Source organism: Schistocerca serialis, chromosome 6, assembly GCF_023864345.2.
Source record: "Schistocerca serialis cubense isolate TAMUIC-IGC-003099 chromosome 6, iqSchSeri2.2, whole genome shotgun sequence".
NCBI lineage: Eukaryota > Metazoa > Arthropoda > Insecta > Orthoptera > Acrididae > Schistocerca > Schistocerca serialis.
In genome coordinates, this window is record NC_064643.1 from 484134279 (window position 1) to 484151152 (window position 16874).

At 40.3% G+C, this 16874-nt stretch overlaps 1 protein-coding gene across 1 annotated transcript in view; it reads right to left on the reverse strand.

The window, feature by feature from the left end:
• Positions 1–16874, reverse strand: part of LOC126484401 (peroxisomal acyl-coenzyme A oxidase 3-like) — a 144028-nt gene that overhangs the window by 37991 nt on the left and 89163 nt on the right. Inside the window, exon 8 of the mRNA XM_050107901.1 lies at positions 14502–14656. Coding sequence (XP_049963858.1) covers positions 14502–14656 — 155 coding nt within the window. The remainder of the gene's footprint in view (positions 1–14501; positions 14657–16874) is intronic.

Sequence of the window (16874 nt, forward strand, 5' to 3'; positions counted from 1 at the left end):
TGATTGTCCACTATACATAGAAAGTAGAATAAAAAGTATCACATCTCTTATGATCAGTAGTGACACAAAACTTTGGGAGGCTATGACTTTCAATTCACATCATCAATAAATGGAGCGACCACACCAATTACTTTCCACAGCTTGGCCACAACCTTAGCCCTGTATCATCTATGCTATATGCAATTTGCTGCTCTGCTGGTCAAACTTTCTGTGCCACCACTCTTCAGAATAATATTAACCATACTGTTAAAGTGTTTATACAACACTAATGAAATGTTTACTATCAACATTTGATTCAGTATTTAAGCCTTATACCAATCACTCGAGCGCAAAAATCACTCACTCAGTGACTCATTTATTGTCATCTGTGGTTCTGTTTGTGTGTGTCAAATTTTCCATGGGTTACCTGACATAATACTCATACTTATTTCTATTGAAATTTTACTGATTGCAAAAATTAGTACCAAAATTCAATGGTTTCAACTGATAAGCAGTCATTGTCAGTACTAAATGTGAACAGAAAAGATGAAACACAAAAAACTGCCAACAGGTCTACAGTAAAAAATGAAATTCAAAAGTGCATACATATTAGACGAAACATACCCATTCAGCCTGTTAGAGAGTACTGTGTCACAATAATGGTCACAAAATACAAACTACTTTCAGGCTTCTGCATCATACTTTAGTGATTATTCAAAGAAAACTGAACATATCCCTGCATCAAATGATACAGTAGAAATTAAGAATATAATAGAAAGAAACATTCCACATGGGAAAAATATATAAAAAAAGTGCTGTGACTTACCAAACAGGAAAGCGCTGGTAGATAGATACAATAAAACACACACACACACACACACACACACACACACACACACACACACACACACACACAAATATCAAGCTTTCGCAACCCATGGTTGCTTCATCAGGAAAGAGGGAAGGAGAGGGAAAGACAAAAGGATGGGGGTTTTAAGGGAGAGGGTAAGGAGTCATTCCAATCCCGCGAGCGGAAAGACTTACCTTAGGGGGAAAAAGGGACAGGTATACACTCGCACACACACACACACACACACACACACACACACACACATATCCATCCGCACATATACAGACACAAGCAGACATATGAAAAGGCAAAGAGTTTGGGCAGAGATGTCAGTCGAGGCGGAAGTACAGAGGCAAAGATGTTGTTGAGTGACAAGTGATGTACGAGGGGCGGCAACTTGAAATTAGCGGAGGTTGAGGCCAGGTGGGTAATGGGAAAAGAGGATATATTAAAGGGCAAGTTCCCATCTCTGGAGTTCTGATAGGTTGACAGACTAAAGCCGGAAATACTAAATGTCTTTTTCCAAAGCTGTTTCACAGAGGAAGACTGCATTGTAGTACCTTCTCTAGATTGTCGCCCAGATGACAAAATGGTAGATATCGAAATAGACAACAGAGGGATAGAGAAACAATTAAAATCGCTCAAAAGAGAAAAGGCAGCTGGACCTGATGGGATACCAGTTCGATTTTACACAGAATACGCGAAGGAACTTGCCCCCCTTCTTGCAGCGGTGTACCGTAGGTCTCTAGAAGAGCATAGTGTGCCAAAGGATTGGAAAAGGGCACAGTCCATCCCCGTTTTCAAGAAGGGACGTCGAACAGATGTGCAGAACTATAGACCTATATCTCTAACGTCGATCAGTTGTAGAATTTTGGAACACATATAATGTTCAAGTATAATGACTTTTCTGGAGAGTAGAAATCTACTCTGTAGGAGTCAGCATGGGATTCAAAAAAGACGGTCGTGTGAAACCCAGCTCGCGCTATTCGTCCACGAGACTCAGAGGGCCATAGACATGGGTTTACAGGTAGATGCCGTGTTTCTTGACTTCCGCAAGGCATTCAATACAGTTCCCCACAGTCGTTTAATGAACAAAGTAAGAGCATATGGACTATCAGACCATTTGTGTGATTGGATTGAGGAGTTCCTAGATAACAGAAAGCAGCATGTCGTTATCAATGGAGAGAAGTCTTCCGAAGTAAGAGTGATTTCAGGTGTGCCGCAGGGGAGTGTCATAGGACCGTTGCTATTCACAATATACATAAATGACCTGGTGGATGACATCGGAAGTTCATTGAGGCTTTTTGCAGATGATGCTGTGGTGTATCGAGAGGTTGTAACAATGGAAAATTGTACTGAAATGCAGGAGGATCTGCAGCGAATTGACGCATGGTGCAGGGAATGGCAATTGAATCTCAAAGTAGACAAGTGTAATGTGCTGCAAATACATAGAAAGATAGATCCCTTATCATTTAGCTACAAAATAGCAGGTCAGCAACTGGAAGCAGTTAATTCCATAAATTATCCGGGAGTACGCATTAGGAGTGATTTAAAATGGAATGATCATACACTCCTGGAAATGGAAAAAAGAACACATTGACACCGGTGTGTCAGACCCACCAAACTTGCTCCGGACAGAGCGAGAGGGCTGTACAAGCAATGATCACACGCACGGCACAGCGGACACACCAGGAACCGCGGTGTTGGCTGTCGAATGGCGCTAGCTGCGCAGCATTTGTGCACCGCCGCCATCAGTGTCAGCCAGTTTGCTGCGGCATACGGAGCTCCATCGCAGTCTTTAACACTGGTAGCATGCCGCGACAGCGTGGACGTGAACCGTATGTGCAGTTGACGAACTTTGAGCGAGGGCGTATAATGGGCATGCGGGAGGCCGGGTGGACGTACCGCCGAATTGCTCAACACGTGGGGCGTGAGGTCTCCACAGTACATCGATGTTGTTGCCAGTGGTCGGCGGAAGGTGCACGTGCCCGTCGACCTGGGACCGGACCGCAGCGATGCACGGATGCTTGCCAAGACCGTAGGATCCTACGCAGTGCCGTAGGGGACCGCACCGCCACTTCCCAGCAAATTAAGGACACTGTTGCTCCTGGGGTATTGGCGAGGACCATTCGCAACCATCTCCATGAAGCTGGGCTACGGTCCCGCACACCGCTCACGCCCCAACATCGTGCAGCCCGCCTCCAGTAGTGTCGCGACAGGCGTGAATGGAGGGACGAATGGAGACGTGTCGTCTTCAGCGATGAGAGTCGCTTCTGCCTTGGTGCCAATGATGGTCGTATGCGTGTTTGGCGCCGTGCAGGTGAGTGCCACAATCAGGACTGCATACGACCGAGGCACACAGGGCCAACACCTGGCACTGTCCGTACACCACTGGTGATCGTCTAGGGGACACTGAATAGTGCACGGTACATCCAAACCGTCATCGAACCCATCGTTCTACCATTCCTAGACCGGCAAGGGAACTTGCTGTTCCAACAGGACAATGCACGTCCGCATGTATCCCGTGACACCCAACGTGCTCTAGAAGGTGTAAGTCAACTACCCTGGCCAGCAAGATCTCCGGATCTGTCCCCCATTGAGCATGTTTGGGACTGGATAAAGCGTCGTCTCACGCGGTCTGCACGTCCAGCACGAATGCTGGTCCAACTGAGGCGCCAGGTGGAAATGGCATGGCAAGCCGTTCCACAGGACTACATCCAGCATCTCTACGATCATCTCCATGGGAGAATAGCAGCCTGCATTGCTGCGAAAGGTGGATATACACTGTACTAGTGCCGACATTGTGAATGCTCTGTTGCCTGTGTCTATGTGCCTGTGGTTCTGTCAGTGCGATCATGTGATGTATCTGACCCCAGGAATGTGTCAATAAAGTTTGCCCTTCCTGGGACAATGAATTCACGGTGTTCTTATTTCAATTTCCAGGAGTGTATAAAGTTGATCGTCGGTAAAGCAGATGCCAGACTGAGATTCATTGGAAGAATCCTAAGGAAATGCAATCTGAAAACAAAGGAAGTAGGTTACAGTACGCTTGTTCGCCCACTGCTTGAATACTGCTCAGCAGTGTGGGATCCGTACCAGATAGGGTTGATAGAAGAGATAGAGAAGATCCAACGGAGAGCAGTGTGCTTCGTTACAGGATCATTTAGTAATCGCGAAAGTGTTATGGAGTTGATAGATAAACTCCAGTGGAAGACTCTGCAGGAGAGACGCTCAGTAGCTCGGTACGGGCTTTTGTTAAAGTTTTGAGAACATACCTTCACCGAATAGTCAAGCAGTATATTGCTCCCTCCTATGTATATCTCGCGAAGAGACCATGAGGATAAAATCAGAGAGATTAGAGCCCACACAGAAGCATACTGACAGTCCTTCTTTCCATGAACAATATGAGACTGGAATAGAAGGGAGAACCGATAGAGGTACTCAGGGTACCCTCCGCCACACACCGTCAGATGGCTTGCAGAGTATGGATGTAGATGTAGATGTAGATGTTGGTGTCAGTGGGAAGTATCCAGATAACCCGGATGGTGTAACACTGTGCCAAGATGTGCTGGCCGCCCACCAAGGCATGTTTAGTCACAGGGTGATCCTCATTACCAACAAACACTGTCCGCCTGTGTCCGTTCATGTGAATGGACAGTTTGTTGCTGGTCATTCCCACATAGAAGGCTTCACAGTGTAGGCACGTCAGTTGGTAAATCACGTGGGTGCTTTCACATGTGGCTCTGCTTTTGATCGTGTACACCTTCCATGTTACAGGACTGGAGTAGGTGGTGGTGGGAGGGTGCATGGGACAGGTTTTACACCGGGGGCAATTACAAGTGTAGGAGCCAGAGGGTATGGAAGGTGGTTTGGGGATTTCATAGGGATGAAGCAAGAGGTGGAGTGGGGAGGATTTCATGAAGGATGGATCTCAGATATTGAAAACCCGGCCACTAATCACTATATGGAGGAGGTGTTAAGTCGCAGACAGGCAGAGTGTGAAAATACTGCTTTACATTTAAACATGCAGATAAAAGGCCTTCTTCAGAGATAGAAGATACATGCAAAAACACACAAGCACAACTCACATGCACATGATCAAAGTCTCCTGCCACTGTGGACAATGCCTTGATGCCTCAGGAGGTATCATAGCAACTAATATCTACTTTTTCTCCATGTTCTATTCAGTACCTCCTCATTCGTTATTTGTTCTATCCATATAATCATTACAATTCTTTAGCTCACATTTAATTTCTGTATAAGGCTACACTTTATTCTTAAGTTCTGTATTTGTGTTGTATGTTAATAAATTTCTTTCCTTCTGAAATGCCATTTTTGCTATTGCCTATCTACATTATATATACTTTTTATCTGAGCCATCATGAGTTGTTTTCCTACCCAAATCACAAACCCTATCTACTATTTTTGGTTTCTTAATTTATAACCTAACTGTTTGATTTAATTTTACTACATTCCATTACATTTCTTTTACTTTTATCTTATAACCTCTTTTCAAGAAACTACCCATTCAGCTGAATGGCTCTTTTGAATTCCTTTGCCATCTCTGACAAAATTAAAATGTTAGCAGCAAATCTCAAATATTTTATTACTTCTCCTTGAATTTTAATGCACTTTCTGAATTGCTCATTGATTTGCTTCACAGCTTTCTCTACACATATATATTACACAACATTGGAATAGTCTACAAACCATGTCTTACTTTCTTCCCACACAGGGATTTCCTTTCATGTTCCCTGACTCTTATAACTGCAGTCTTGTTTCTGTAAAATTTTATCTTCCACTGCATATTATCCCCAGTAACTATAGAATTTTAAAGAGTGTAATATGGTCAAGAATGTCCAAAGCTTTCTCCAGTCCTAAAATGTTACAAATATAGGTCTTCCTTTTTCCGTTACTAAACTGATAGTTCAATATTATTCACATCTGTTAGCACCTGCCTTCTTTGGAATTGTAATTATTACATTTTTCTTTAAGTGTGAGGGTATTTCTCCTGTCGCACCTATCTTGCACACAAATTGAAATAGTTTTACCAAGGTCCACTCTGTCAAGAATCTCAGTAATTCTGATGGAATATTGTCTATTGCAAGGATCTCTTTCCTCTTAAGTCTTTCATTGCTCTGTCAAATTCTTCTCAGAGTATCATATCTCCTAACTCATCTTCATCTACTTGCTCTTGCCTTTCTGTATTGCTTCAAGTGCATTTCACATGAACAAACCTTCTACATATTCCTTTTGCTTTTGAGCTTTCCTCCGTTTTCTGCATACTAGTTTGCACAGACGTAGCTGGGCATGATCTGTCTTATGATTACACTGGCTGAATTCCCTCAGTCCATTACTTTCAATATGGCTCAATCAAGGCCCAGGAACTTGCACATAGCAGTGGAGTCTCCAAAACCTCTAACCATTACACACTCACCTGGCAGGCCTGAAGCATTTGGAAACATGCATGTTAGTGCTAAACCTCAATAGAAAAGGAGTTATAGCAATTTCAGCCTACCTTCATTTGCTTTTAAATGTTGAAAATGGACATCCACAAAACCAGTCCACATGCTGAATTTGTGTTGGCAAAAGGTAATTCTGTCAGTCAGTTTTCTACTGCAGAGAATAAGGTGCTATGTCTGATGGTATGCAGATGTCTATTCTCCACACACTCTTTGATGCAGGTTGGAGAGATGCCTTTCTGCATCTTCTCCCCAGATTGGTGTCTGCTTGGATCTCCATATCTGAAGGCTACAGTGCAAAGGGTTCAAATGCACAGGATGGGACACAAGAGTGGTGAGATGTTGTGGAACACATGTTATCTGGTTTTTCTGCTGTGACATATCTGGTTTGGGAGCACTATCAGTGACTATCTACTGCCATTGAAGTTCTCTGTTTCATGTGAACTCAAACCCCCCCTACATGGTCAGTGCTGCAATAAAACAACATTCTCTGTGAGAGGAAACATATTACTATCTTAAGCTGAATAATTCTTGTTAACTAGACTGTGTAGCATGGGCTTGCTCACTCAGTGAAAAAGAGGCAAACATCTGTTTGGTGACACAAAGATTGAGCAGAAATCAAGGTAGGATGAGAAATATGGGAAGCCTACTCTTCAACAAACTATCCTTACTTATTACAATGAAAGGCAATACATTTAGGATGCAAGTAAAGGAAATACTAATGCAACATACTAGGTGATCAAAAAGTCAGTATAAATTTGAAAACTGAATACATCACGGAATAATGTAGATAGAGAGGTACAAATTGACACACATACTTGGAATGACATGGGGTTTTATTAGAACAAACAAAAAAAAAAAGTACAAGGTTCAAAAAATGTCTGTCAGATGGCGCTTCATCTGATCAGAATAGCAATAATTAGCATAACAAAGCAAGACAAAGCAAAGGTGATGTTCTTTACAGGAAATGCTCAATATGTCCACCATCATTCCTCAACAATAGCTGTAGTCGAGGAATAATGTTGTGAACAGCACTGTAAAGCATGTCCGGAGTTATGGTGAGGCATTGGCGTCGGATGTTGTCTTTCAGCATCCCTAGAGATGCCAGTCGATCACGATACACTTGCGACTTCAGGTAACCCTAAGGCCAATAATTGCATGGACTGAGGTCTGGGGACCTGGGAGGCCAAGCATGACAAAAGTGGCGGCTGAACACACGACAATCACCAAATGACATGTGCAAGATATCTTTCACGCGTCTAGCGATATGGGGCGTTTTTTTTTTTTTTTTTTGTTCTAATAAAACCCCATGTCATTCCAAGCATGTGTGTCAATTTATACCTCTTTATCTACATTATTCCATGGTTTATTAAGTTTTCAAATTTATACTGACTTTTTGATCACCCGGTACTTTTTATTTTGTTGATGTGTACCTGAAGGCAAACTTGATGATCACATAAGTTAAATCTTAAGAAAACTATGTCCTAAATATACTATCTACACAGTGATCAACAGTGAACACATTTCCAAACAACAGGAACTCCACACTGGTATATCAACAATATAAGGGAAAGAATCAATCGCTACTCATCATAAAGATGACATGGTGGAATACACACAGGCAAAACAAAAGACTTCGTTCATTTAGCATTTGGATAAAGCCTTCTTCAGAAAAGAACACACACGCGCACACACACACACACACACACACACACACACACACACACACACACATTCATTCACACAAGCAACTGAATAAAAGCATCAATCTGGAGGGGACAGAGAAGGGGAGGGATAACAGGATAAGATTGGGGAAAGAGAAGAGTGCTGTTTGGCAGAGCATGCAGGTATTAGGTGGAGGCATGACAAGACTACCAGGCATAGCACCAGGAGGCTGCAGGTCAGAGAGATGAGGGGGGGACAGCAGTGGAAATGGGGAGCAGGGAAAGAATGGAGTAGGGAAGGGAAAGATGGATGGGGTGCTGTGGTAGAGGGCAACATGTGATGAAGGTAAGGGGATACGAATAGGAAGGAGGTGATAGGATAGAGGGCGCAGAAACTGTCAGATGGAGGGTGTGGGAACAGCTGAAGCCAAAATGTTCCAAGAGTGGAGAATGTATTGTAAGCATAACTGCCATCCATGCAGTCCAGTAAAGCTGGTGGTGGAGGAAAGGATTCATGGTCCAAGTTGTGAAGCAACCATTGAAATCAAGCATGTTATGTTTAGCTGCATGTGGGCCACAGGGTGGTCTCCATTGCTCTTGGCCAGAGTTTGGTGGTTGCTGTTCATCCTGGAAGACACCTGGTTGGTAGTCATACCAGTATAAAATGCTATGCAGCCACTGCAGTGAAAGAGTATATGACATGGCTGCTTTCACAGGTCGTCCCGGCCTCTGATAGGGTGGGATAAACCTGTGACACGACTGGAGTAGAAACTGCTGGGTGGATGGATGGGCAGGTCTCGCACCTGGATCTTCCACACGGATACGATACCTGTGATAAGATATTGGGATTGGGAGTGGTATAGGGTTGGAATAGGATATTGTGGAAGTTGGGTGGATTATGGAAAATCACTTTAGGAAAGGCAGGAAGGATCTTGGGTAGGATGTCCCTCATTTCAGGGCAGGATGATAATTAGTCAAAGCCCTGACAGATGATGTAGTTCCATTTTTCCAACCCATGGTAGTACAGGGTGATGAAGGGGTCACTCCTTTGTAACTGGCTGTTGGCGATGGTGGGAGGAATGGGGATGTGTGGGGATATGGCATGGGAGATCTGTTTGCTGACTAGGTCTTCCATCCTCAACCTACAGTAACCAATTTCCCCCACACACTCAAACCAACATTTTCCGGTCCTCTGTCCTATCACCTTCTCCCTATTCACAACCCCTTACCCTCATTATGTGCTGCCCTCCGCCAATGCACCGGAGCTCATCTTTCCCTTTCCCTGCATCTCTCCTTTTCTGCTCCCCCCCCCCCCCCCCTCCCCAACTCCCTACTCCTCCCAACTCTGTGCATGACAGTCTTGTCATGCTTTCATCTAGTACCTGCATGCTCTGCAGACAGTACTTATCTCTTCCTCTAACCTTACCCTGCTATCCCTCCCCCTTCTCTGCCCCCTGCAGACAGATGATTTCGTTCACCATGATAGTTGCATTCTGGTCTGAGGTGCTGGAGATGGTGGCCATCTGTGCTTGAGGTATGCTCACTTGTGTGAATGAATGTGTATGTTTGTTTTCTTTTCTAAAGAAGGCTTTGTCTAAAAACAAAATGACTAAAGTCTTTTCATTGTGCCTGTCTGCAGCTCAACATGTCATCTTTGTGATGAGTGGCAGTCTATCTTTTTCCTTAATATTTTATATTTTATCTTTTTTAACCTTGTTTCAAGATAATATTCTAGTTCCCCTGTATATTGTACAGTTGTTTCACTATTAGATGCACAGAGCAAAAGCACTTTTCATTATCGATGTGGCAAACTAGACCCCTCACTAAAGAATAATGTACATTACATACAAGTGTGGAAGTGTTACATATGCAGACTCAATAAGAACAGTAGTCCAGATCTGTCTAATACCTCTGATACAAACATTGCAAATAAGTGCTCACCAATCATATAAGTGCAGTTCAAAGGATTATAGTGTTTACAGAGATGAAAACCTTTCATCACAATTTATAGGTGAAGGCCACTTAATTGGCATGTTATAGACGTTCAAATAAGGGGTGCTAAGGTGAATAACAAGTCTGAAGATAATCAGTCTGATCAACATGCAGCTCTTCCCCAACACCATCACCCACAATCTCAAAACTCCAAGGAAGAAAAATCAAGAAGAAAACTGATGCTTATTGCTGACAGTCATGGGTGCGGAATCGCCTCTCATATACTAAATGAGGCATCTACAATGATTGCTACTATGGGATTCATCAAACTAGATGCAGGTTTAAATGAATTGAGGAAACATGAACACTTGGCAGAAGTTGGTAAGTTATCCACAAATAATTACATTGCGCTAACTGAAGGAACGAACGATATCTTTAAAAATGAAACATCAAATGCCTGTCAGGAACTAAAGGAAAGTTTGAGTCACTTAACTCATACTAATGTTGTTGTGCTCAACATCCTGCATCATCGTGACCCACCACAATGGTCATGTGTGAATCATGAAAAAAGTGCAGCTAATGACCAATATGAATCGATTGCTAAATACTTTAAAAACATTTCTATAGTGAATATAAACAATATTGGCTGCCGATCCCACAAAACTCATGGACTGCATCTAAATGGCCTGGGGAAATGACTTGTAGTGAATAAAGTGTTGAGTGAAATAGGAAATAATCCTCAAGAGATAATCAAGTGGTCAATATCGTTAGATGAACATCTGTAATCTGTTCCTAATGCTTTTTTAGGCTAAATGTTAAGACTGGTGATAATCCAAGGTGTGATAATTTACCAGACAGTCCAAGTTTATGGGGAGATGCTAAGTTACCAAAGCGTAGCTATGTTCCAAAAAATATCAGTAGCAGTAAACTCTATGTGTTCTACCAAAAGATCAATGGTCTCAGAAACAAACTGGAGCTTCTAAATCTCAGCATTATTGATGCTGAATCTGTAAACCATGCACAAGTAATATGTCTTACAGAAGACCATGTGACAAGTGGAACTGAAATGCCTCAAATTGATGGATATTCATTAGCAGTCAGCTATTGTAGATACATAAAGGAGAAAGGAGGGACTGCGATCTGTGTTAAAACTAATGTAAAATATAAATCCCTAGTTATAAGTATTTACAGAGTAGATTCTCACTTTGAAGCCTGTGGAACTGAAATTTTTGCAAATAATAAGTCAGTTATAATTTTGGCAGTTTACAAGGCCCCTGGAGGATAATATGTTTCTTTCTAAACCATATGGAACAACTTTTGAACCAAATATATTCCAAACGCAAGAATTTATGTATCACAGGTGATTTTAATATTAACTTCTTAACTACAAATAACAGCAGAACAAAACTAGAACACCTGATGGAATCATTTAACCTAATTTCAGTAGTTAACTAGTACTTGTAAGAGCCTAATTGATAATATATTCCTGGACAGATACAGAAGCAGCAGTATTATTGTAAGTCAAATTCTCAATGGTCTGTCAGATCATGATGGTCAGCTGCTTACTGTAAATAATATCAAACTGTGTGATAAACCTAAACACTACTTTAAAACTGCCAGGCCACTCAATAATGATAACTTAGAAATCTTCTACCATCTCTTACAGCAGATTGACTGGATCCCTGTATTTATGGAGAGGAATATTAATGAAAAATTTGATCTGTTCTCTAATGAGTTTGTGTCATTATTTGAAACATTGGCTGAGAAACAATCCTCAGGCTGCGAATCAGAAACCCTGGATTACTAAAGGGATAAGAATTTCCTGTAGGACAAAAAGAAATTTATACGAATCCATACATATATCTAATGATTCCATTGAAAAGGAGGACTACAGATTGTACTGTAATATTTTAAAAGGAGTAATAAAAAAATTCAGAACTAGTACATAACATCTGAAATTGATAACTCAAACAACGAATCAAAAACCATCTGGAAAGTTATAAAAAGGGAGAGTGGTAAAAAAGTAGAGTACATGACTAACATAGCATTAATTCAGGATGGAAATGTCATAAAAAATACTGAGGAAGTTGCTAATACCTTCAATAAACATTAACATTCTTAACAGCTGCAGAAAAGATTGGCTGTGAAGGCTCAGTGGATGATGCAATAGCACTTCTGCATAAAGCTAACAATGTCAGAGTTTGTCAGATGCAGATAACCCCCATAACAATTAGTGAGATCAATAAGACTGATTGTCTTATTGAGAGATGGAGACAAAAAACTCTTGTGGGGTTGATAATGTTTCAACTAAGATACTCAAGCACTGTCATGGCTATATAAACGCAGTCTTGTGTCACATTTTTAATGAATCCCTAAAACGAGGTATTGTTCCACTTAGATTAAAATGTGCCTGTGTGAAACCACTTTTCAAGAAAGGTGAAAAACTGGTGGAAAAAACTACTTCCCAATATAACTGCTAACAAGTTTTTCAAAGGTCCTTGAGAAAATGGAATACAGGAGAATTGTTAATCACCTCAACAGCCATAACATTCTCAGTCGATCTCAGTTTGGTTTCCAACAAAGACTATCAATTAATGATGCTATTTTTTCTTTCTCCAATCAAATTCTTGAATCTCTTAACAGAAAATTGGTACCAATTGGAATCCTATGTGACCTATCCAAAACTTTTGACTGCGTCAACCACAAAATTCTGCTAAATAAAGCAGACTACTATGGGTTAAGTGGAATAATGGGAACATGGATTAAATCCTATCTTACAGATAGGAAACAAAGGGTAATAATTACTGACACTAGTGGAATCCCACCTGTATCCAAGTGGGGCACAGTCAACACTGGAGTGCCTCGAGGCTTGGTACTGGGACCCTTACTGTTTCTTATATTTATAAATGACCTCCCACACTGCACCATATCAGTGAGCAATTTCATCCTGTTCACTGATGGTACTTCTCTTCTAGTTGACAAACCAACAGGGAACAACCATGAAACATCTGTGAACAATGTATTTGATGACATTCTGAAATGGTTTAACTGTAACGGCTCTCTCTAAATATGAAAAAATCTCATTATGTACAATTTCATATGGCAAATAAGGAACTGGGGGATATAAATATAGAATGTAATGAACAAGAAATAAAGCAAGTCAACTTGGCTAAGTTCCTGGGTGTGTACATAGACTGCAAGCTAAATTGGTCCAACCATATCCTATATCTAGAAAAAAGTCTTCATTCTGCAACATTTGCCTTACACATAATTGCATCAACCACACATAAGATGGCCATAGGAGCTGCTTATTTCAGATATTTCCATGCACTTTTGGCTTATGGAATCGTCTTTTGGGGCAACCAGCCCTTGGTAAAAAAAAGTTTTTATTCCTCAGATGAGAGCTGTACGTATCATGAGTGGTGTGCTACCAAGGCATTCATGCAGGAATCTGTTTAGGAATTTACAGGTATTTACAATGATATCTCAGTACATATATTCCCTTGTATATTTCATGAATAAAAACCATTCTCTCTTCAAAACCAATAGTGAATATCATGGTCACAACACAAGGTCAAAAGAGGACTTTCATAGTAATCAGTCAAACTATGCCCTTGTAAAGAAAGGAGTAAATTACACAGGCATAAAAAACTGACAATGCTCTGCCCAGTGTCATCAAAACTCTTGATCCTGAAACACCAACATTCAAGAGCAAACTGAAGGAATACCTAACATAAAAGTCATTCTATTCAATTAGTGAATTTTTTAGTGCACAGGAGCAAGTTTCCGTTATACAACCAAGTTAGCCATAAATGAAACTATTAGCATAAATGAAACTATTTGTCGCTGAAATATTATATTGTTGCTCAAATACTTTGATATTGTTAGTCTGAATGTGTACACATAAGTGTTAATTCTAGTGTATGTAATATGTTTTTATTTATTCTAGTGTACCATGTGTTACAATGAGTTTTGTCATGAATTAACCGTATTGTGTGCTGCTGTATTGTTAACATTGTAAAAATACTGACCCGTTCCATATCCTTGCAACTCCATTGCTAGCAGGATCAACGGAATTCACAATAAAATAAAATAAGAAAAACAGAAAAGTAAATAATATGTATGTATACTATGTACTACAATCTATGAATGTATTACCATGTACTGTTTACATCTTTATGTATTAAGATTGCCACTCTGCATTTTGTCATTTCTGCACCTAACAACTGCTGACATTTTCAGCATTATGTACGTGTGCAGTATTTTCATACATATTTTCATTTATCAGCTGTGTAACTTTACTACTGCAAATACTAAACATTTTTTTGCTTTTACAAATGCCACTCTTATGGAAAAAAATTTCTCATTATGGAAAAAAATTTTTACTGCATTTTTAACATCTTGCTCTCATCAGTCTAATATATTTGTGGAAAAACAACAGGGTTTCACAGAACAAATAAACAAACAAATAATGAGACGGTCAGCATGAAACAATACATCACAGTAAATTATAACAAAATTAGTAACACTCATGGGTGGGACTTTTCAGGGGTCCTTTAGTTAAAATTACATATCTGCTACATAAGTTCCAAAAAGAAAAGTGTGTACAGTTACCTCTGCATATGCCAGAGAAAGTGTTCTAGCATGAAACACTTGAGCAATGGTCTTTGCACTGAATGGATCAGCTCCATTCTTTAGCAATGCATCCAGTTTTTCCTCTGTTGTTACTAGCAGCCAACATATCAGCCATTCGTATGCAGAGAGTAAGGCTGTGTAATGCAAAACATATAATCACACTTCACATATAGTAACTCCACAATACCATTATTAAAACCTGATGTTTTGAAAGATAATTCTAAAGGAAAACTATTCTTTGATGAATACAAGAGAGCCACCTACAGTTACTGTATCCAAATTATTTCATTTATAATCATCTCAAACAGCTGTATTTATCCTTTTAAAGAGGTGTTTGCCATTAGCAACATGTTGTATACTGCTATGTTGGTCTGACTGTGGCATCTCAGGTGTACTTTAGTATGCAGTTAAAACGAATGCTCCTTTAAAAAGAGGAGGGTCATCTGATTTTAGACCTATTTCTATGCAATCAGTGTTTGCTAAAGTTATTGAAATAGCTGCGTATGTAAGGATAAAAATGATCATTTTATATCACACAATTTGCTATAAATTGTACAGTTCAGCTTTAGAAGTCATTTAACAATTGAAAATGCTACATTCTCTTTTCTCTGTAAGGTACTGGATGGGTTAAACAAAAGGTTTCGAATGCTAGGCATATTTTTTGATTTAACTATGGCATTTGATTGTATTGATCACAAAATATTGCTCCAGAAATTGGAGCATTACAGAATATGGGGAATATTACCCACGGCATAAAAATTTCCAATGTAACGAAAAGGCAATTGCACAGAGAACTAAAATATAATAAATATATTGATTTCATTAAATATGTTAGACTCTCTAAAACCATATTTCAAAGAGTTGTCATAGCAGCAAAACAATTGGCAAATAACAGGCTAATTTTAAATCATAAAAATAAGACAAAGGCTGTGTGGTCCGTCATTAAATCTGAGTTTGGTGTTAAAGCCTGTAACCAAGAAATTTCAAAAATTGACATTGAAAGAAATACTATTGTAAATCCAGCTCAAACACCAGGGTACTTTAATGAATTCTTCATAAATGCAGCAAAGTCTGTTGTAGATGTAACACATTATCACAACAAAATAAATTCCTTTGGCCTAGGTGAAAACTCTGAAAACTTTACAAAATTATTACAACTTTCTGTGGAGGATCTACATCTACATCTACATGAGTACTCCGCAATTCACATTTAAGTGCTTGGCAGAGGGTTAATTGAACCACAGTCATACTGTCTCTCTACCATTCCACTCCCGAACAGCGCGCGGGAAAAACGAACACCTAAACCTTTCTGTTCGAGCTCTGATTTCTCTTATTTTATTTTGATGATCATTCCTACCTATGTAGGTGGGGCTCAACAAAATATTTTCACATTCAGAAGAGAAAGTTGGTGACTGAAATTTCGTAAATAGATCTCGCCATGACAAAAAACGTCTTTGCTGTAATGACTTCCATTCCAGTTCGCGTATCATATCTGCCACACTCTCTCCCCTATTACGTGATAATACAAAACGAGCTGCCCTTTTTTGCACCCTTTTGATGTCCTCCGTCAATCCCACCTGGTAAGGATCCCACACCTCGCAGCAATATTCTAACAGAGGACGAACGAGTGTAGTATAAGCTGTCTCTTTAGTGGACTTGTTGCATCTTCTAAGTGTCCTGCCAATGAAACGCAACCTTTGGCTCGCCTTCACCACAATATTATCTATGTGGCCTTTCCAACTGAAGTTGTTTGTAATTTTAACACCCAGGTACTTAGTTGAATTGACAGCCTTGAGAATTGTACTATTTATCGAGTAATCGAATTCCAACGGATTTCTTTTGGAACTCATGTGGATCACCTCAAACTTTTCGTTATTTAGCGTCAACTGCCACCTGCCACACCATACAGCAATCTTTTCTAAATCGCTTTGCAACTGATACTGGTCTTCGGATGACCTTACTAGATGGTAAAGTACAGCATCATCTGCAAACAACCTAAGAGAACTGCTCAGATTGTCACCCAGGTCATTTATATAGATCAGGAACAGCAGAGGTCCCAGGACGCTTCCCTGGGGAACATCTGATATCACTTCAGTTTTACTCAATGATTTGCCGTCTATTACTACGAACTGCGACCTTCCTGACAGGAAATCACGAATCCAGTTGCACAACTGAGACAATACCCCATAGGCCCGCAGCTTGATTAGAAGTCGCTTGTGAGGAACGGTGTCAAAAGCTTTCCGGAAATCTAGAAATACGGAATCAACTTGAGATCCCCTGTCGATAGCGGCCATTACTTCATGCGAATAAAGAGCTAGCTGCGTTGCACAAGAATGATGTTTTCTGAAACCA